This window comes from Megascapheus bottae, chromosome 11 (assembly GCF_031878675.1).
Source record: "Megascapheus bottae isolate mThoBot1 chromosome 11, mThoBot2.hap1, whole genome shotgun sequence".
Classification (NCBI taxonomy): Eukaryota; Metazoa; Chordata; class Mammalia; order Rodentia; family Geomyidae; genus Megascapheus; species Megascapheus bottae.
The window spans coordinates 9176901-9200449 of NC_143519.1; the positions used below are offsets into that span (position 1 = coordinate 9176901).

The 23549-nt window shown below is 38.9% G+C and overlaps 2 protein-coding genes across 3 annotated transcripts in view; one reads left to right on the forward strand and one right to left on the reverse strand.

The window, feature by feature from the left end:
• Ubac2 (UBA domain containing 2) overlaps positions 1-23549 on the reverse strand; it is a 129012-nt gene that overhangs the window by 77086 nt on the left and 28377 nt on the right. The gene's annotated exons all lie outside the window — the stretch shown is intronic.
• Positions 18747-22886, forward strand: Gpr18 (G protein-coupled receptor 18). Of its 2 annotated transcripts, none has more exons than XM_090341691.1 (2): positions 18747-18917; positions 21851-22886. In XM_090341691.1, exon 2 carries the CDS (start codon positions 21885-21887, stop codon positions 22884-22886), a length of 1002 nt encoding a protein of 333 aa, XP_090197817.1. In that variant the 5' UTR covers positions 18747-18917; positions 21851-21884. The 2 variants fall into 2 exon arrangements, with proteins under 2 accessions (XP_090197817.1, XP_090197818.1); XM_090341692.1 differs by lacking the exon at positions 18747-18917 and adding an exon at positions 19161-19239.

A 23549-nucleotide genomic window follows, 5' to 3' on the forward strand; every position in this document is an offset into this window, starting at 1 on the left:
GTAGAGCAGTAGCCTTGAGGAAAAAAGCTCTGGGACAGCGCCTAGGCCCTGAGTTCAAGCCCCATGACCATGAACACCACCACCACCAACAACAACAATAACCACAAAACCCCACAATTGAGACAACTCTTGTTTAGATCCACTATGCCACTGCCCTTCACATGTATGAAATCACATATCATGTAGCTTTATTCTAGTGACAGCCTATAGACAATTTGAAGCCTGTTATATTAGACCTAATCCTTGGTAAGATTCTGTGGCCACTAAAATCCTTACAATGTTAAAATCCAGAGACTCTCCAGGAAATGGAAAAAGAGGATTTTTTTCCTTTGTTGCTGTTTTAGTTTTCTTTTTGTTCATTTATATGTCTTTGGGAGAGGGAAAGGGGGAAGCATAGAAAACAAGATACTATGTTAAAATGAACTATATGGGGCCGGGAGTTTGGCCTAGTGGTAGAGTACTTGCCTAGCATGCAAGAAGACCAGGTTCAATTCCTTGGTACCACATACATTAAAAAAAAGCCAAAAGTGGTGTTGAGGCCCAAGTGGTACAGCTCTAGCCTTGAGAAAGCCCAAGGACAGTGCTCAGGCCCTGAGCTCAAGCCCAGGACTGGCAAAAAAGAAGAAGAAGAAGAAGAAGAAGAAGAAGAAGAAGAAGAAGAAGAAGAAGAAGAAGAAGAAGAAGAAGAAGAACAACAACAACAACAACAACAACAACAACAACAACAACTATAAACTTTGTGGTAGGGATGGTAGGGGAAAACTAGGAAGTATGAGGGAAGGGTTGACACTGTCCCAAAAGAAATATACGCTTTACCCGATTATGTAACTGCAACCTCTCTGTACTCCCCGTTATAATAACAATTACATTTTTAAAAAGTTTCCATTCATACAAGTCAACATTACTTTGATATTGTTACTTTGATTCTGAAGGTGCAGGGTCTCCAATGCTACCACCAGAATTTTTCTTTCACTGGCTTACAGAAAACAGTGCTGGAAGTTTCTGAGCCTGATTCATCAACATTCCTGCCTCCCGGGGTCACTCTGAATATGCTGGTAGAGCTATAAGAGAGTCAAATCCTGCTCTTTCAAAAGTGTCCAGTGAGGCGATGGTAGGCAAATAAGTACAATCCCAAGTAATAAATGTCCTATATGACTTGCAAGGACAGAGGAAGGACTGACCCTGGATAAAGGGAGATTTCACAAAGTGGAGATATCCAAGGGGCCTTGAAGTTAGCTTTGCTTGCTTAGCAGAAATATGCCAAGCAAAGAAAGAAAGAAGGTTGTAACCACAACTGTCAGTCTAAGTGAATCCAGAGAGGTTTGAAATGATATAGGAGTAACAGGTAATGGTGAACATAAATTATACTGGTATGCAGAATGCAAGGAATGAGAGAAAACAAGGCTGGACAGGTTGCTTGGAATTCAATTTTGAGACACTTCACTAACAAGTTAAACTTTTATAAAACAGCAGCAGGAAACCATAAAGTTTCTCAAAGTATAAAGAAATATCTATCATAATATATCCTTTAGGAATGAAAATGAGGGTGTGGGGGGTACAAATGATAATGTTCTAATGTCAGAAAGAAAGGAAGCTACCACCGAAGTCCCAAGAAAGGAAATTAAGTGGAATCATAGAGCAATGGCTTCCCTAATTTATTTACTCTATGGAGATCTACGAGTGGGACCATCCATTCAACAGATTCATTCACTATGTAGGAAACACTGTGTTAACTAATTTCTATCAACTGAATGTTTAAATCTCCCCCAATTCCTATGTTGAACTCCAATGTGACAGTAGCTATTGGTGAGGCCTTTGAAAGGCGATTAGATTACCAGGACAGATGTCTTATAAAAAGGACTCAAGCAGGGCATGGTGGCTCATGTTTGTAATCCTAGCTACTCAGGAGGTTGAGATCTGAGGATTGGGGTTCAAAGCCAGCCCGGACACTAAAGACCATGAGACTCCTATTTCCAATTAACCACTAGAAAACAGGAAGTAGCTCAAGGGGTAGCTGAAGAGCTCAGGGACAGCACCCAGGCCCATAGTATAAGTCCCATGACCAACACACACACAAAAAAAAGACTCCAGAGATATAGCTTACTTCTACCACATGATGATACAGAGAAAAGAAGGTCATCTATGAACCAGGAAATGGGTTACATCAACCATCAAATTTGCTGGTACCTTGACTTTGAATTCTCAGCTTCCAAATCATAAGAAATAAATTTGTTTATTAAAAAAATCCAGTCTACAATATTTTGAGATAGGAGCCTGAAAAGGCTGAGAAATAATCAGGAAGAAAGAACTACAAGGCCTCCTGTTTGCAAAAGAATATATTCTAGTGAAAGAGGTAGACATAAAACCACTCATGACGTGTTGTTTAATTTTTCTGGTGATAACTGCTGTATGAAAGAAAATGTGCTAGGACAGCATATCACAAGAGACTGTAATTTAGTTTGAGGGTGAAAGTGGCCAAAGAAAGCTTCTTCAGATGTGATCTTCAAGCTTACCTGCATCAGTGAATGGCTGTCATTTACCTTACATCCCCCTCATTCTAAATAAAGACTCATGAGAAACACGTTTTTCATTAGTTACTTTTGCTCTGTGCAATCATGTTAAATTATTGATTTATTAAATCCCCTAGTCAACCTTGCCAAACTACTGGGTATTGTTAGGAGGGTACAAGAGGAGAGAGGAAACAGATGGAGTAGAGAAAGTGGTAAGAGAAGGGGAAAGAGGAAAAGAGAGTGGGTGGGGGAGAGATGAGAAAGAAGGAAGGCAAAAAGGAAAAAGAGGAAAGAAAAAAAAAAGAGAAGAGAAATCAAAATTCAAAGTCCTAAGGTACAAAATGTTTAGTTTATACTGAGAACAGAAAGTCTAAACACTTGGTTGTGATCAATACTTGGAATAATCTTCTGCAAACTGGTACAGAGGAGGAACTCTAAATAGCTCATTTCTATTATCTTATCTTTTTTCCAGTACTGAAGTTTGAATTCAGGGCCTCAGATTCACTTGCTTGCTTGCTTTCTTACTTGGGACTCTACTACTTGAGCCCAAGCCTCTAAAGGCATTTTTTGCTGGTTATTTTAAGATGCAGTCTCATGGACTTTTCTGTCTGGGCTGGCTTGGATCTTTCAGACCCCAACAATTTGAATACTGAGGATCATAAGCATCAATCACAGAGGCTGACTCTATTGCTTTATCTTGACTGAAAGGCATTGAGGTTCTAAATCTAGTGATATAGATTGAAATCCAAATTCTGTTTGCACAGTGATCTGCTCCTGGACATATTTCTTTGTGTAAGAATCCATTTTCTTAGCAGTGAAACAGATTAACTATACCAACCTAACAAAGTGTTTTTTTTTCCCCTTAAAAGTAGGACTACAGGAGACTATCTAAAATGTCTATGATTCTAAATACATCTAAATGTATGTACATCTTTTATTCTAAAAACATCCTAGTAATCATTTCCAATTTTATGACCTGGTAGGTCTATCTTTATTCTGATAAATACCATTTCACTTCTAAAGATACACATCATCTTCCAAACTATGGTGTTTATATATTGAATATTTAATGCAAGTTCAAATCAGAGACAACTTAGAAAGTTAACTGTCATTTACTGCTAACTTTACCCACAATACCCACTTCCCTTAAAAATATTCCAGCGGTTGATATTTAAAGTGACCACAGATGACAGTAGGTGAGTTACTTCTCTCCAGTGGTCTCTCAGCTAGCAGTCCAATCCCTCCAAACTTTCAAGACAATTAACACCACTGCACAGTACCAGCTTTGTGACCACATGTAACTCTGTAGCTTGAATACACAGCTACAACAGTAAGAAATAATTACATACAGTATCTGTGACTGGTTCTTTTCCTTGATCAACTCACAAAACAGTTGCGGGTGGCACATACTCATTTCTCAGCCTCCTGAATCACTTGTACCAGTCCTATAACACTTGCTTTGTTCTATACCAGGCAAAGAGGTAGATGTGAAAGGTCTGGATAAAGTAAGATCTGTAACAAATTACATTCTGCTCAGCAAGAATTTCAAGTGGAAGTCCCTCTGATCTGAGAATTTCTAGTAAGAAATTCATCCTGTTGGAAAATGGGTATTTGTAGAATTAAGATCATTGATATTTGGATGCTGAAATCTAGCAAGTTCCCTCTTGCTCTTTTTGTTACTTTCACTCCAGAAGACAGTATGTAGATGTTTAAAATACAATTTGCAAACAAGGAATAAACCTTAAAAGAGATGTTCATGGTTGGTGGCATTAAACAGGAGGATGAAAAAAATTAACTGAACTACTAAGAGACCTAAGAAGTAGGATCACAGAGTCAGATAATATAGCATAGTAATTTCACAGTATATGTGGAGAACAAAGTTCTGTTTGAGAATGGACACAGTAGGGCCAGGATTTTAGCCTAGTGGTAGAGTGCTTGCTTAGCATGCACAAAGACCCTGGTTCGATTTCTTGGTACCACAGAGAAAAAGCCAGAAGTGGTGCTGTGGCTCAAGTGGTAGAGCTCTAGCTTTGAGAAAGCCAAAGGACAGTGCTCAGGCCCTGAGTTCAAGCCCCAGGACTGGCAAAAGATAGATAGAGACAGAGAGACAGAGAGAGACAGACAGAGAGACACAGAAAGAGACAGAGACAAAGAGACAGAGAGAGAATCAATGACACATCATAAGATTTTTGAATACTTATACACATAACTGAATCAATAAAAAATGGATTTCACAATTTTAAGTATTTTGTTCTGGTTTTGGTTCCGGTAGTGGAGTATGAACAAGGGAACCTCCATTTGAGTTATACCCCGATTTGCTTTTAAGATAGAAAACAAAACTACTACTTAAAGATATTAGACTGAACATATTTATTCAACTCCTCTATTCTTTCTCCAAAACCATTTCAGAATGACATTAGAATTTTTTTCTAAAGGCATATATTCATAAAGATAAAAGAGAACTGAGTATCAGTTTTTTTCCAAGGAGGAAAATAGAAGTACAGTAATATCTAAAACAAAAGCGCATTTGATTTTTAGTCTCCATTCCCACCTAGCAAAGAGCCCTCAACCACATCTAAATGATACTAAAAAGAATATGCAGGGTAGAATCCACAGACAGCATCAGACAGAGATGGCCACCAGAAAGACCAAGTGATTAGAAAGCTAGAAGTTTCAGCCACATCCACTAGGCTCCCCCCTCCAGGTAGCAGCAGGTAAAGGGAACTGGAGCGTGAGCTCTAGAAAGTCTTCTGAAAGCTAAGACTCTGGGGCATGGGGTTGCTGAACACCTAAGGTGCTGCAGAAGCCCTTGTACTTTCCAGCCCACACTCTGCCTTGTGCATCTCTTCCACTTGGCTATTACTAAGTTGTACCCTTGACAATAAACCGACAAAGGTAAATAAAGCACCTTCCTGAGTTCTGTGCACCGTTCTAGTCAGCTGTCAAACTTGAGATGGGTATATATATATATATATATATACATATATATATACATATACATATATATATGTATATATATATGTATATATATATGGGTGGCGACACGAGTTAAAGATAGTCAGAAGCATGGTTGGCTGGGACTGGCAAACTGGCATGTGGAATGGGTGTCTCAAAAGCAAGAACTCTGCTTTGTGAGGAAGTATCACTCCAACTCCAGGTAGACAGTGTGTGAACTGAACTGAACTGCTGAACACCTCATTGGTATCTGGGGAACTGGAGACACTGCTGTTGGTGTTGAGAAACACCCTTCACTGCTCCACGGCATCTTGACAGAAGCCTAGAGTGTTACTATCTGGGCAGAGTGTGGAGACTGGGTATTACCATTTTTAATTTATACACTCAAGTCAGTTTGTATACAAACTTTTTTTTTCTTCCTCCCTACAGACTGAACTCAGGGTCTGAACACTGTCCTTGAGCTTGTTTGTGTTCAAGGCTAACATTCTACCATTAGAGCTGCAGTGCCATATCTGGCTTTTTCTGAGTAATTTATTGGAGTCTTACCAGCTTCCCTGCTGGGTCTAGCTGCAAATCATGATTTTCAGCACTCAGCCTCCTAAGTAACTAGTACTTCAGGTATGAGCCGCTGGCACCTGGCTGTATACAAACTCTTAAGTGGATAGAAACTTGGAGTCTCAAGACTAGAGAGTATGCTCTGAGGGATCTGATCGACTCACAGGGGAAAAAGATTTATTTATAGAGCCTAACACTTTGAAACATCCTGAACAAAGGGTTCCACAATGAAGCCAGGGTCATCCAGCTCTCACATAAACTTCAATCTGCTTTTTTTTTTCCTTTTTTCTTTTTTTTTTTTCAATCTGCTTTTTTAAAAAAACTACATCTTAGATATAAATGGCCAAAGGCTCAGGCATATTCACACAAAACTATTAACATAAAAAGCAGCAAACAAGGGGGAAAAGGGAACTGAAAAGAAACAGAAACTGCAGAGAAATAAAAATCTTGAGGGGAGCTGGGAAACTGTCCTTTAATGTGAGAATATAAAAATATTACACCCATAAAACAAAAACAGGATGACAGGAAAAGTAAATATTCAGGAAATTTAAAACAAGCTACTAAAAATGTAAAAGAGCCAAAAATGTTAAATAAACAACCAATTCATGTAAAATACTGAATTTCTTTCATCAAGGAAGTATAAACTAAAACCACAATAATGCACCACCATAGATCCAAGAGAATGACTAAAACTAAAAGGATTGTCTGAAAGTCTTGGCACCCTCAGAGAGAAGTTAGTTGTTCCGTTGTGAAGTTACTCCAGCAACTTCAAGGAGAGGAACTGAAGCTTCCTAACCACAGCCACGTGGGTGAGTGTTCTATAAGAGGGGCTTTAGTCTTAATAAAGACCACAGGTAGTGATGGTCCCTGATGATACTCTGCCTGTAAGCACACGAGAGACCTTGAACCAGAATCTCCAAGAAGCTGCTTTGAAATTCCTGACTCATGGGGAAAATGGCTTAAAAATATCTTCTAAAGGTAAGCACATACAAATCCTACAATTCATCTTCCAGCCCCAGGTATATGCTCATCAAAAATGTGCATATACATACAACCAAAGACATGTAAAGACCATTCACAGCAACAGGGTTGCTTGTACTCTGGATTCTCAACAATGCAGCTTCCAAAAGAGAAGAGCAGATAAATAGTGCAGTCATATACCACAACTCTACTCCACTAAGGACAAAGAAGGAACCAAGTTATGCGTAGCAACACAGATGGAATGGAACATAAAACTGAAAGAAAAAGCCAAGCACAGGAAAGCCTATGCCCCCAGCAGCCTCCTGTCCTCCATGGCTCTGCAGCAGATGCATGGGAGTCTGGGGCTGCACCTCCACCCAGGAGGGCCTTTGCACTGACAGTCCTTCAGACCTGCAACACGTTCCCAGAATCTTCTGTGACTCACTCCCTGACTCCTCCAGGTCTCTGCTCAAATGCAACCTCACTTCTGAGCCTATCCATAAAAATCTCCTGATACCCTAGCATTCCTTTCCTCAGTTTCCACTTGCACAGTAGAAAGTATGCTTTTTAAAATTTTGTTTGTTGCTTTTTACTCCTCATTGAAATGACAGTCAATGGACAAAGATTTCTCTGTTTTGATCAGAGGTGGATCTTAGTAAATCCACAGTAAATACTTAGTAGAAGAGAATGGAAACAGAAATTGGCAATCAGAAGAAAGCCATCACTCTTATAAGCAAGTATGAGATAGAATTCTCTCACTCATACATGTACAAGCAAGTATGAGATGGAATTCTCTCACTCATACATGTATACAATGTAAAACATGTAAGAGCATATTAGTTACTTTTTCTACTTTGAAAATTCTTTCAAAAATTCCTTCTAAAAAGTGACTTAAACTTGCTCTTCAAACAGTAGTTTTCCATAAAACATTAACACATAATGTGTTAACACATACAACATAAAATGTTCATAAAAAGAAAGTTATTGCTAGGCTCCAGAAGCTCATGCCTATAAAACTAGCTACTTGAGGTTAAGATCTGAAGATTGTGGTTCAAAGCCAGACCAGGCAAGAAAGTTTGTGAGACTCTTATCTCCAATAAACAACTCAGAAAAAGCTGGAAATGGGCCTGTCCTACAAATGGTAGAGTGCTAGCGTTGAGCACAAAAAGGCTGAGGGACAGCACCTAGGTCCTGAGTTCAAGCCCTGTAGCTGGCAAAAAAAGAAAAAAAAAAGCCAGGAGTTTGGTCTAGTGGTACACTGCCCGCTTAGCATGCACGGAGGCCTGGGTTCAATCCCTGGATACCATACACAGAGAAAAAAGCTGGAAGCTGGGGCTAGGAGTTTGGCTTAGTGGACAGAGTTCAGGCCCTGAGTTCAAGCCCCACGACTGGCAAAAAAAAAAAAGAAAAAAGTTATTAAAAGCACATTGTATATTAAAAATCCTGCCAAGTCCAGCTTACTGTTCCTTCTTTTTATTCTTCCTTAGAGTTGATATGCATGTTTCCATCACCAGAAATCAGTTTCCACAGAACCATCTCTCTCAGAACAAACTCTTATCTCCCACATAATTATGTTCTGGGTTTTGAGAATAAATGTTCATTGTTGACACCTGTCTGTGCTTACTGGTAAATAAGTACATGTGTAAACAACAAAGTATATTAGGTGGGTAGACAAAAAAGTTACATCTATAATGTGTTTATAAGTACCTCACACTAACCAATTGCATCACTGGAGCTCCTGTAATAAGTTTATAATATTCACATCTACCAAATTCCAACTGGTTTAAAAAATAACCTTTGTATGCATGAGCATAAAAGATTACATCATTTCAACAATATTAAGTCTTCTATATGATATGTCTTCTAAACAATGCCCCCTTAACTAGTCTCTCTTTGCAATTCTCTTTGGCTTATTCAATGAATTTTAGATAACGTAAACACCTGTCCTTAAGGAAAGCACTAGAGCCAAGCAGCATGGCACTCATACAGTTAAAATTTGGAGTCACCCTGGGCCAGGAGTTTGGCCTAGTGGTTAAAGTGCTTGCCTAGCATCCTTGAAGACCCGGGTTCGATTCCTCAGTACCATATACATAGAAAAAAGCCAGAAGTGGTGCTGAGGCTCAAGTGGTAGAGTTCTAGCCTTGAGAAAGTCCAAGGACAGTGCTCAGGCCCTGAGCTCAAGCCCAGGACTGGTAAAAAAAAAAAAAAAAAAAAAATTTGGAGTCATACTTTATGGAGCCCATAAACAATCAGAACCTAAAATTATTCTTAAGTCTCCAATTTAGGAGTTCTACAACTAGTACAACAGTGGTGTTTAAGATATTTCATCCTGTAGTTTAGGAAAACTTAATCACTTGTAAGTAATGCCAGTTAACTCTAACTGTAGTATATTGTTTTTAAAGAAACAATCACATGGCACTCCAACTGTTATAGCTGTTCACATAAACCATAATGCTATAATACTTATTTTATTACAAAGATACGTTCCATATAATATTTTAATTCGCTTTAGTAATATTTAATATTTGAGCCCCATTTAATAACATTTTAGGGTGTGTGTGGGGGGGAAAACCTGTAGCTTTTATCAAGTCCTGCCTGACACTGCCATCTACTGGTTCTAAGTGTGATTACAATAAGACCTATTAAACTGTTAACTGCATTTCAGAAAGAAAACTGGCTTTAACATGAAGGTTTACATAGCCAATATTAAGTTTAGAAGAATACTTATCAATATATGAAATCATATTTACTGTACAATTTGGTTTTATAAATATGCTGAAGATATCACCCTACCAACTTACTACTCAGCTCTTACTTCAATGGTGTCAGGATTCTCTATTGTTCTTTAAGTTTTTAAACATTTTCCTTCTTTCTTTTTTTATTGTAATGTATAGAGGGGTTACAGTTATATTCGCCAGATAGTAAGTGCATTACTTCTCACACATTGATACACCTTCTCATGTTTTTTTCCCATTTCCCCCCCCCCATATTTAAACACTTTCTAAAAACACATGGCTTGAAAGTTTTTTCTTATAGACAGCAAAAATAGCCAACTAGGTTATGTGAAAATAAGCTGAGCCTCTCTCTCTCTCTCTCTCTCTCTTTTTTTTTTTGGTCAGTCATGGGGCTTGAACTCTGGGCCTGGGTCCCTGAGCTCTTCAGCTCAAGGTTACGACCCTACCCCTGAAGCCACAGCGACGTTTCCAGTTTTCTAGTGGTTAATTGAGACAAGAGTTTCTTGGACTTAAGTGCCTGGGCTGCCTTTGAACCCTGATCCTCAGATCTCAGCCTCCTGAGTAGCTAGGATTACAGGCGTGAGCCACCACACTCGGTCTCTCTTGTTTTTTTACAGAAAAATCACAGAGTTATATCCTGGAGCAAAGCTCTGCTGCTGGCTCCCTTTGCTGGACTGTGCTAAGAAGCCAAGCTCATCCTCTAGGCCAACCTGAGAACTGTACAACTTCTGAAGAAGAGGTCCAAATCAGAGATTCTTAAAGTTTAGCAGGATTTCAAAGGGACTTCAGAGGTATTTGGACCAATGCATGGATTTTTCTGACATCCTTGTCCTGCGTTTCTCTTCAGTGTCACATTCATACCTCCTACAAGAGATCACTTCATGGAGAGAAAATGTTATCAAGCGATATCCTGATAATCTCCTTTCGATCATAATTTGCATTAGGCTACACCTTCTCCCCAGCAGGTCTGCCCCTGAGCACTATCCTTAGCCATCAGAGCCTTAAATGGTAGCAAGTCAGTGTTAACTGGCATCCACATCACAAACCCAAACTATTCACATATAAAGAAATACATGCTGTTAACGTCTAAATGTTCATTCATTTTCATATTAGACTACAATGAAAGCAGTTGGTTTTCAAAACATGAGAAAGCAGCAATATCAAATGGAGGACTCAGAAGCAAGCTGATTCTGGGCCAGCCTTCCTGTCCCTATCCCATACCTTCCTGGAGGAAATAAAGATCCACTGGGAAATACTTCTTCTAAAAAAGGTCCTGAAAAGACCTACTAATGACTTCCATCAGGAAGAAGACAAAGATTGCAACAAACATTGTCAAGGATATGAAAATTGTAATCCTTGTGTTTTGCTGATAATATAACATATTACAATTGCTATAGAAAACAGTATTGTAGTTTGATTTAAAAAATGAATTAAAAAGAAAAATTTTAAATAAAACAATTAAAAATAAAATTATGGCCTAATTCCACTTATAAGTTTATGCTGAACAACAACAACAACAACAACGAAACCGAAGTCCATAAGAGATACATACATGCTTGTAGCAGTATTGTTCAGAAAAGCTGAAAGTCATGGTAAACCCAGATTCCAATGACACAAGAATGGATAAATAAAATGTGATATATAATTACACTGGAATATTATTCACCCTTGAAAAAAAAGGAAATTCTGGCATTCTACCACATGATGAACCTTGAGAACTTTGCTAAGTAAAATAAACCATTCACAGATAAATACTGTATGTCCCCATTTACATAAGGTAGAAAAGTCAACTTCACGAAAACAGAAAATAAAATCTGATGTCAAGGTTGGCGAGAGGGAGGACTGAGGGGAGGGGGGTAAGGGAGGGAGGAATATGATTAAATGGATATAGGGATTTAGTCTGGAAGATTAATCAGGTTGATAATATAAATATGTTCAATACTGAAATGTACACTTAGAAGTGGCTAAGAAGATCAAATTTGTTTTGTTGCTGTTGTTATTGTTATTGTTGTTTTGCCAGTCCTGGGGCTTGAACTCAGGGCCTGAGTACTGTCCTCGGGCTTTTTCCTCAAAACTAGTACTCTGCCACTTGAGCCACAACACCACTTCTGGCTTTTTATATGTATGTGGTACCGAGGAATCGAACCCAGGTCTTTGTGCATGCTAGGCATGCACTCTACCACTAGGCCAAACTCCTGGCCCCTAAGAAGAACAATTTTACGTTAAAATACTCAGATTTTTTTAAATGTATGCTTGATTTGCTCTAAGGCAGCCATTATTTTAGATTCTTAACAGAATATGAGGCACAAATAACACTAAAATGGAATAGTCTCAAGATCCAAGCTCAGAATATATCATCCTACAGAGAACTACGTCTTGTTTCCTACAAGAGTCAGGTGCTTCCAAGAAGAAATAGAAAAAGTGTTTAGGGAACTAAGAACATGCTTATTATATGAAATAATACAGAATGTTCATAAATTAAAATGCTTATAACCTATTTAATAGCTTTTAAGAAGTAATTTCAATTAAAATAGAAAATTTCAAATTAGTAGGTGATGATGAAGAGCTGCAAGTATCACCCATCATCTGTAGGGGGCAGTAATAGCACATTATTTATGTCACAGCAGCTTTGGAGTTATGTAAGTCAGTATGTAAAAGTACAGAATGTATGAGAAATCTAAAATAGGGCATAACCAATTCACTTCTACATTAAGTAACTTATAAGTTCTGCTATACAAATCTTTTTATCTTGCCCATTTTCACCGTAAGGCCGTATACATCCTAATGTAGCTATTTCTTTGGTGTTTCCTGCTTTTATTTAATAAATTTGTGATCGCATCTACCTGAAAACAGTAGGCATGCTGTTTTTGAGGCATGATATAACTTTGAGAACATTCAAATACTCCACTTGCATTGGTATGCCTATTTACTAAGGCTTATTGTTAGAGGCTGTGCTAGGTACACTGAAACACTTGAAGATGCTGTGAATCCTTGCCAGAGGCAGAGGCAGGACTCTGCCACACCCAGAAACATCCTATCAGGCTGCCGCATGTGTCACCATGGGTAGCCCTGCCCATCCCTTCACTGCTCTTTTCCCTTAGGTTTCTACTGAAAAAAATGGCTTACTGGCAACAAGGAGCTACATCAAGATCAAAGCTTATGAGGACTATTCATATGACGAGTGATAGCAATAAGAAGATAATATGGCTGCAAAGTTCAACTCATTTGTCACTGGTGCTAGACATATTTTATAGTCATAAGAGGAGACTTGCAGTCAACAGCTCTTCTGGGAGACTGAATCAATGTAGCTTAGCATCAAGTAAACCAAGAAAAGAATACACAATCTTTATGTTTCTTCTGAAGACTATACCTCCAGGAGGTTGACTGAAAAATGACTTTAAAGCTGGAGGCAGTGGTACATCCCTATGATACCAACTTCTAGAGAGGTAGAGATGAACAGAATGATGGTTCAAGATCAGCCCAGACAAAATTTTAGTAAAACTCTATCTCAATCAATAGATAAAGCTGGATATGGTGGTTTATATTTGTCATTGCAGCTACAAAGTCCATACCAGCCCCATATGAGACCCTATTAAACAAGAAAAAAAGAAAGAAAGAAAGAAAGAAAGAAAGAAAGAAAGAAAGAAAGAAAGAAAGAAAGAAAAGAAGGAAGAAAGGAAGGAAGAAAGGAAGGAAGAAAGAAAAACAAAAAGGGCTGGAAGAATGGCTCAAGTGGTAGACCTCTTGCCTAAAAGCATGAAGTCCTGAGTTCAAGCCCTAGAGCCACCTTCCCCCCCAAAATTAAAATAAGATAAAAACACATATATAGGGATGGGAGTTTGGCCTAGTGGTAGAGTGCTTGCCTAGCATGCACAAAGGTCCAGGTTCAATTCCTTGGTACCACATACATAGAAAAAAAGCTGGAAGTGGTGCTGTGAGATCTAGCCTTGAGAAAAGTCCAAGGTCAGTGCTCAGGCCCTGAGGTCAAGCCCCACAAATGCCCCCCCCCAAAAAAACCCCACATATACTACTTATACTGAATGATGGAAAATCAAAACAAATTCCTACAAAACAGGAACAAGACAAGGATGTTTACTTTCTCCACTGCTTTTCAATATAATACTGAAATTCTCAGCAAGAGCAACAAGGCAGGAGAAAGACAAAAAAGGTTCCAAATAGGGAAGGAAGGAGTAAAACTATCTCTTTTGGCAGAGGACATGATTCTATAGTTAAAGGGCCTCAGAAACTCTACCACCAAGCTCCTAGAGCTTATTTAAAACTTTGGCAAAGTAGCAAGATATAAAATCAATCCCTCAAAATCAGTAGTCTTCCTATATGCCAACAAGATTGAGACTGAAATCAGAAAAGCAACTCCATTTGCAACAGTTCCCCTAAACTAAAATACCTGAGAATCAACCTAACCTAGGGTGTTAAGAACCTCTACAATGAAAACTAACAAGCCCCCACAAACAACAACAACAAAAGCCTGTTCGAATATGAAACATACCTCACCACAGAAAACTATGGCAGACTGAAAAATCTGTTTTTTCCTTTCCCTTCCTGCATCCTGCTCTCTGTCTCTGAAGTTGATGTATGCAGACTGCCCAAAGGCCTGAGCCAAGCTGAAGACCAAGCTTTTTATACAGAAACCTCTGGGAGCTATTGAGCTCCAAATTACAGGACCATCCCTTAGGAGTCCTCTTCCCTTTGAACTGCTTCTTGCTTGGGTTCCTTTGTGTGTATCTCCTTTAACTGTGAGATTAGAATTTGCAGAAGACATCAGGCGAATCACAATAAGCATGGAGGTCTCAACAGGTAGCATGGGGCCTTTGAGTCAATCTTTGTTCTGTTAGTTAACACCATACCATGAGATCTTGCTTGTGGTCCCTTAAGACTTCAGTGGCTCCAGGACTGATTAACTGCCATGAAGTCATCTCCTATGAGGGTCCTTTTTTTTTTTTTTTTTTGCCAGTCCTGGGGCTTGAGCTCAGGGCCTGAGCACTGTCTCTCGGGCTTTCTCAAGGCTAGCACTCTACCACAGCACCCCTTCTGGCTTTTTCTATGTATGTGGGTTGCTGAGGAATTGAACCCCGGTCTTTGTGCATGCTGGGCAAGCACTCTTACCACTGGGCCAAATTCTCAGCTCTATGAGGGCTCTTTAACACTGTTACTACGTTTAGATTTATTTTAGCTAAAATTATTTTTCACATATATAATTACAGCTGCATTTAAATAGTTTGCTGTGAGGTAAGTGATTATATGTCTGTACAGTTTTAAACTGTGTAAAAATTGCTTAAGAAAAGGAATTGGGGGATGCTAAATTTAAATTTAGGAAATTAAACAGATAGGAGATTTATATGAACATAGCTATAAGTTTAGAGCTATAAATTGTTGGGATTAAAAATATATTTAAATATATGTTTCTCCAATATTTATCTAGAAACTCCTACCATTTAACATATAACCCCACCTCAGCCCAATCCCACCTCTCCCTCCAAAAAAGGGAAAACAACTGTCAGCTTAGATACAAGTTTGAGAAAGAGTGGCAGGGGACAAAAGCTCCAGAATGTCAAATTAGAAAATGTTAGAACCACAACTCTTCCCCTAGTTAAGAGGTTCTTCGTCACTCTCACTCCTCCCTGCAGACAACTGTTTCCTAACCACTGTGGGCTTGCGGCTGACTGTCCCCATGATAGGACAGCTAGAAAATAACTGTGGTCTTCTGGCCACAGCAGTGTAGGAGGCAGTAAGGATAAACTACCCTTAACAATTGCTATGATTAAGAGATCTGTAAGAACAGGAAATATCACTATGCCTTTGACAAATCTCTGAGGATCAAGTTTTATAATACAGATTTGCTGTATAAATCTCTCAATGTCCTTTCAAATAACTATAAAACTGGGTTAACTGAATCATATTATATTCACTTGAACACTACTTTATACTAAAATCAAAATTCACTAGAGCCTTTAACATTTACACTAGAACTTAAAACCAAAGCTGAGTAATTCATAAAAGTGAAGGGAAATCTCTGAGAATATGTGAAATCCTTTATGCACAATGAATAAAAATTTCTTTCATTTACATTCTAAAATAAGTGAGGAAATAAAGCTACGTGAGTGGTCCCTGAGTGAAATAATTCCTATGTGTGAAAAAAAATTCATTAGGCTCAAGTATTACAGAAGTGAACTAGACATCATGAAAGTTTAATCCTTACCCATTCTTTATTGGCTGTCAAATCATTTGGGGAATTATTTTTCACTGTATTTCTTTCCCATCCTAAAATCATTAAGTGACAAGAGGAGAACAAATGATGTTCAATAACTCACATTTCTGAGGAGGAGAGGACTACCCCTCCATCCTTGCACCATTCACCAAGTCCAGGCCTTTGCCTGATCGAAGTGTTCCTGCTGTTCGTTCTGAGCTAAAGATTAATGCCTAGCCTCTCTATTGGCTTACCTACGTGGGCAGTCAAATATCCAAATAGCATATAAAATGCCACACACACACACACACACACACACACACACACACACACACACACACACACACACAACTCATGACAATACTCAAGGAATGTGATGTCCTAGGCAGAACAAGTAAATAAGCAGCAGCACTACAAACATGAACCACAGGAATGCACAACAACCAGATCAGCTTCAGAGGGCAAAAGAAAATCCTGGAAAAGTTAGTGTATCAAGGATAAATGATAATTGGCCAAGTTGGGGAAAAGGAGAGGAGGCTACAGGAGGTTGGCTCAGCACGCACAAAGACAGGAGAGCAGGAAGCTGGAATGAGGAGTGAGATGGAGAAAGACAAAGGACAGGTTGCACCTTTAGGTGGCCAAGCCCGTGGGAGTTCCTTATTTGACTGCCTCTCTGAGAAACGAACAATTCAGAAATAAAACTGTGGCTTAAAGCAAGGACACAAGTCCTAAGGCAAGGACTCTCCTAGATGCAAGCCACCACTGCAGCTGATGATTTTTAATCATGTGGAGAACCAAATCAATACCTAATTTTAGAAAACTTGTCACAGACTATGTGAAATAAGGCAAAGGACAGATTGGGTCTGCAGACAAGAATTTTAATCTAGATGAAGTGTCATACTGCTAGGCAGCATATGAAACGTATCTCCACCCATTAAAAAAAAATGAAGAAGCCAGGTGCCAGTGGTTCACATCTGTAATCCTACTCAGGAGGCTGAGATCTGAGGCTCTCAATTGGAAGCCAGCCTAAGCAGGAAAGTCCATGAGACTCTCATCTCCCATTAACCCCCAGAAAACTGGAAGTGGTGCTGTGTTCAAAATAGTAAAGCATAGGGCCAAGAGTTTAGCCTAGTGGTAGAGTGCTTGCCTGGCATGCACGAAGACCTAGGTTCCATTCCTCGGTACCACACACATAGAAAAAGTCAGAAATGGTCCTGTGGCTTACGTAGTAGAGCTCTAGCCTTGAGGAATCCCAAGGACAGTGTCTAGGCCCTGAGTTCAAGGCCCAGGACTGGCCAAAAAAAAAAATATGTTAAAGCACTAGCTTTGAACAATAATAAAGGTCAAGGACAGCACCCAGACTCTGAGTTCAAGCTCCATGAACAACAAAAATAAATAATTTTTTAAAAATGAGGAATGTAATTCATCAGTGAAGAGGTCCTACCTAGAAAATAAATCAAGGTAGTCATTTCATAAGAGGAAAGGATACTAAACTCCTGAAGCTTAGGCTCTCTGTCAATGGATCTCTCTGGCCCTCAAATTTCCTCATCTACACAAAAAATTATTGCCATGTTTTTCTCCAATGTTTCTAAAACTCACATATATGGTAGGCTACTGCACTCACAAGAATTTTGTCACTAAAAGCAAGGACTTTAATTCCTTTCATGAGGCATAGCTGCTTACTATGGTAAGGAAGAAAGAGTACAGATTCAAACTGCCTAAAAATTTCTTCTTAAAAGCATGAAGTTTAGATAGTTTCTAAGTTACAAATCATATATAGCTGAATATAAAGATCATTAAAATTGTAAGACAAGTAAATGAGATGCTGTTTTTAAAGAAAAGAGAAAGTTAAGGAATCACCCGAACCAAAGAGGCATGGTGTGGGCTGTTCACATCCCTTTCTGCTGGTTTCACTTCCCTTCTTAGCTTAAAACACTCCTGATATGTAAATTTCCCCCCTAAAGACTTCCAAAGTCTTGTGGCAAGATAACAGAAGAAATTATTTCTAGAGTGTTATGTCATGAAGCACTGGAGAATTATATAATAAAGCAAACCAAAATGGATAAAAGTATATGATGTACTTGGCAAAGCAAAGCAAAATAACTAAGGATGCTATTTTTCACTATTTAAACATAAATACTTCAAATAATAAATAGTATACCATAGATACCCTATTAAGAACTTGTTAGTAAAGACACAGTGTAGGAGTACCTATTAAGCACCAAGTGGATTAAAGGCCTTGGAATCAGTTATAAATTTTAATTGTATAGAAACTAAGTAGAAACAAAAAGTAACTAGACAAAGTCACTCCGTTTAGAAAGGTAAAGAAGTTAGACCTTGAGCCTTGTTTGGCCCAGCCTCAAACTGCCTTCTCTTTCCATAAAAAGGTCATACTTTGGCCAGGTACCAGTGGCTCATGTCTGTAATTCTAGCTAATGCAGTACACTGAGATCTGAGAATCACAATTTGATACCAGCCTGGGCAGGAAAAGTCTGAGATTCTTCTCTTTAATCACAAAAAGTCAGAAGTGGAGGAGAGGTACAAGTGGAAGAGCACTAGCCTTGAGCACAAAAGCTTAGGGACAGTGCCCAATTCCAGAGTTCAAGTGCCAGGATGGACAAGAAAAAAAAAGAGGGGAGAATTTAAACATCAAAATTGGAACACTTTTCCCTTTTAATATGATTCTTAAACAGATGCTTATGCTAAACATGACTTCACAAACAAGTCACTTGTGAAAGAGAAAAACCACATGTAGGGTAAAGTCTGAAGTTGAGAAGCCTTATTTCACAGAGCACTTCCTGAAAGAGAGTAGAGATCACAGCCACTACTCCAGACCTAGCAGTGCATATGAAACAGCCTTCTGAAGAAATAAGTGAGTCCAAGACAAAAGAAATACAGCATTTCTGAAAAGCTCCATTTCCAAGCAACCCCAAGATCCCTCTTTTACGGAACACTGGAAAATGTTCACTTCTAATGCAGCCCTTTGATGGACAGGAGGTAAGCAGCATTCAATTAACTTTCTCACAGATCATTATTAAAAGTAATGCTGAAAAATTAGTATTATACAAAAAAATCACTGTTCTGTTTTAATAAAACATTACAGAAACTATGTTGATGAAGGATCTTACAGTATGTTTATCTTTAAACATTATTAGTACTGTAATCATTCTAAGGCATGTATCATTCATATTCTTTTCAAACAGGAGCAAATAAATACAAGAGTTGATGACTACATAGAGAGAAGCTTGAGCCCAATGGTGGAGAAAGATTTAATCTAGAGAGTCAGTAAATACAAGAATCTCTAGAACAAAATTATGGGGTAAGGATGAATGAAGAAAAACCCAATTCAGTATATTGCCATTGTCACAATTTAAAAATCTGTTGGAGACAGGCACTATGGCTCACGCCTGTAATCTTAGCTACTCAGGAGGCTGAGTTCTGAGGATCACGGTTCAAAGCCAGCCCAGGCACTAAAGTCCAAAGTCTGTGAGACTCTTATCTCCAATCAAACACTGGAAAATCAGAAGTGGCACTGTGGCACAAGAGGTAGAGTGGTAGCCTTGAGCTGAAGAGCTCAGGGACAATGCCCAGGCCCAGAGTTCAAGAACCATGACAGAAAAAAAAAATCTGTTGGGAGTAAAATGAATGATTCAAGTTTTTCTCCTTTGTAAGATACTAGAGATCTAATCTTTCAATGCAGTACTTTACTCATTAGATAAAAGTTAGTAGTCTAGGTACATCAACATTTGGAAAGCTAGACTTTAAAACTGTGTTTAATCCAAATGTTTGACAAACCAATTAAAGAAGCCTGGAACCAGACAGGAAGGAATGAATGGGGAAGAGGGAAGCAAACTCCTGTCTTATATTCATTTATAGCAACTGCTTAAACTAATCCTTATCAACAGCCCATGGTGCCACCAACCTGGCTCTTAATCTTCCCTACAGCTTCATTAAAGAGCCAGGGCTGAATTAGAGACGTCATTCTCCAAAAGAACATGCTTGAAGAATTGTCTCACAGACCTTAATATTTCAGAGATGCCTTGAGGTTCAACCTCTACAGCAAAGTGTTTTTTGAACTAGTTGAGGCTGTATCCTGGATAAGAGGATGTCACACACAGGGTCAATGCTATTTAGAATAATAACTACTTTCCTTCTTTTCATGATGGCAATTTATCAGTTTCTACTTACATACCAAATATTGAGTGACTTCTTTTTCTTAATTTGACAAGTAGCAGAGCAATAACTTATTTTCAAAGTGCTGCTTTCTCTGCAGCACTGTGGCAGCTAAATTCAGCCTCCAGGATACTGGTAAACACAGTTCAAAAGCTTAGGGCTCAAGTGTACACACAGTCCATGACATAAAACAGCACTATTTCTAGATCTATGGCAATTTAAAGAGACCATAAGACATACTGTGAAGGAAAAAAGAAAGATACACTATGAAGGGTTTATTGCTAACAAAATAAAGGTTTAAACAGGGAAACAATCCTCGTGTTCACTGACAAAGCAGAGAACAGCTGCTACAGGGAACTTCACCAAACAGTCTTTCCTTCACTGATTTTATTTCTGAGCATCTATCATGTGCTCAATAGATAGCAGAAAAGAGCAGTGAAAAATGTTCCTGCTCTGTCATGAAAAACACCATGACTGCTCAGTAATTAGCTGGTTCTTTGTTTATTGCAGGTCCTGGGGCTTGAACTCAAGGCCTGGATGCTATCTCTGAGCTGTTTTATTCTCAAGGCTAGCACTCTACCACTTGAGCACAGCACTACTTCCGGCTTTGTCTGAGTAGTTTAACGGGGCCCCAGATGGCTTCAAACCACAATCCTCAGATCTCAGCCTCCTGAGATTATAGGTGTGAACCACCAACATCCAAAATCCACCTTTTATTAGTTTTTTTGTTTTTTTTGTCAGTCATGGGACTTGAACTCTAGGCCTGGGCGCTGTCCCTGAGCCCTTCAGCTCAAGGCTACCACCCTACCCCTTGAGCCACAGTGCCACTTCTGGTTTTCTGGTAGTTAACTGGAGATAAGAGTCTCACAGACTTTAGTGCCTGGGCTGGCTTTGAACTGTGATCCTCAGATCTCTGCCTCCTGAGTAGCTAGGATTACAGGCATGAGCCACTGTGCCTATTAGTTTTTAATATACACTTTGAAACTTGTATTTCATGAGTAAAACTTTATTCTGTGGATATTACTAATTTGAGTTACAAACTATTTAAACAGAATGACGATGGTAAAAACCAGCAAATAGTTTTGTAAGATTTTAGAATCTAGATTGGCCTTTCTTCCACTAAAGCAAGCAAAAGACACATTACTAATGCATATCATGCTACAGGAAAAAAATCATAAAGAAAAGGTTACTCTTCGGTGAGTAAAGGAGGTGAGCAAAAACAGTGACAGTGAATGAATCTGCCACAGTATTGTGACATTTATTTAGCTGATACTATATAAGGGATATAGCGTAGCTAGCTTCAGTGACAGAGCACTGGCCTGGCATGCAAAAGGAACTAGGTTCAATCCTCAGTACTGAAGAAAAAATGATTCACAATGCAAATCCTTTCTAGGGAATGGATTCTTCAATAAAAACTAAGACACACATGTTATGATTTTTAGCATAAAATGTTCTCAAATTGGGGCTGGGAGTTTGGCCTAGCTTGCCTAGCATGCACTATGTGCTGAGTTCAATTCCTTAGTACCATATACACAGAAAAATCTGAAAGTGGTGCTGTGGCTCAAGTACAGAACACTAGCCTTGAGCTGAAGAGCTCAGGGACAGCACCCAGGCCCAGAGTTCAAGCCCCATGAGCGACCAAAAAAAAAAAAATCTCAAAATTGAAACTCACTGACAGCCAAGATAAGCACAAGAAAATTAAGGCCCTATTTCTAACCAAAGGCTTTTATTCCTATTTTTTTTTAAATTTTTTACAGTTTCTAAGTATCATGTCTACCAGTAATTTATAAGATGAACACCCCAAGCAATCAAGACAGCAACCAATCTGGCCCTTCTAACAGTTCATATCCAGATGAGTACAAAATTGCAGCCCTAGTCTTCTACAGCTGCCTCTTTCTGATTGGATTGTTTGTTAATGTCACTGCGTTATGGGTTTTCAGTTGTACCACCAAGAAAAGAACCACTGTAACCATCTACATGATGAATGTGGCATTACTGGACTTGATATTTATCATGACTTTGCCCTTCCGGATGTTTTACTATGCAAAAGGTGACTGGCCATTTGGAGAGTACTTCTGCCACATTCTTGGGATTCTTGTAGTGTTTTATCCAAGCATTGCTCTGTGGCTTCTTGCTTTTATTAGTGCTGACAGATATATGGCCATTGTACAGCCCAAATATGCCAAAGAGCTCAAGAAGACCTGCAAAGCTGTGCTTGCGTGTGTGGGAATCTGGATAATGACCATAATTATCACGGTCCCTCTGCTACTGCTCTATGAAGACCCAGATAAATCTTCCTCCCCTGCCACCTGCTTGAAGATTTCTGACATCATCCATTTCAAAGCAGTCAATATGTTGAACTTCACTCGACTGATATTTTTTTTCTTGATCCCTCTGTTCATCATGATTGGGTGCTACGTGGTCATTATTCACAGTCTCCTGCATGGAAGGACATCTAAGCTGAAACCTAAAGTAAAGGAGAAGTCCATAAGGATCATCATCACCCTCCTGGTGCAGGTGCTCATCTGCTTCATGCCTTTCCACGTCTGCTTTGCCTTCCTGATGCTGGATGATGCAGAAAACAGTTACAGCCTCTGGGGAGCCTTCACCACCTTCCTCATGAACCTCAGCACATGTCTAGATGTGATTCTTTACTACATTGTTTCCAAACAATTTCAAGCTAGAGTCATTAGTGTCATGCTATATCGCAATTACCTTCGGAGTATGCGCAGAAAAAGTTTCCGATCTAGTAGTTTACGGTCACTGAGCAACATGACTAGTGAGATGTTATAAAGAGTAGGAAGTTGATTTTCTCTGGTCTCTTTAAAAATCACTTTCCTACCTATTTTAAAGTCAGCAGATATTATATCTGGTATTACCAAGTCCCTTTTCTCACTAAAACAACAATAATTTTAAAAGCTATTATGGGGGCCAGGAGTGTGGCCTAGTGATAGAGTGCTTGCCTAGCATGCATGAAGACCCAGGTTCAATTCCTTGGTACCACATATACAGAAAAAAGCTGGAAGTGGAGCTATGGCTCAAGTGGCAGCGCTCTAGACTCGAGAAGAACCGAAGGATGGTGCCCAGGTCCTAAGTTCAAGCCCCAGAACTGGTTTAAAAAAAAAAAAAGCTTTTATGGATTACTGTGGCAACATGATTACATATGCTGTGTGTGCTAATTGTAAAACTTGTATTAAACATTTTCATGATTCATTAAAAAAACACTCAAATTGTGTTTCATAGTCAAGCTTATGTACTCAGGTAATTGAACTAACGTTTTAGATTAATTCTATGTGTACATAACTGATAATTGATGGGGGAAAAATCCAGCTACAGCTCAAAGTAATCTGATTATATTATTTCCATTTTAGTACAACTCCTTTTTGTCTAATTAACACTTAGGATTGGAGGTTCAAATTCACTATTTTATGTGATAAACAGTATTTTTCCAAACCA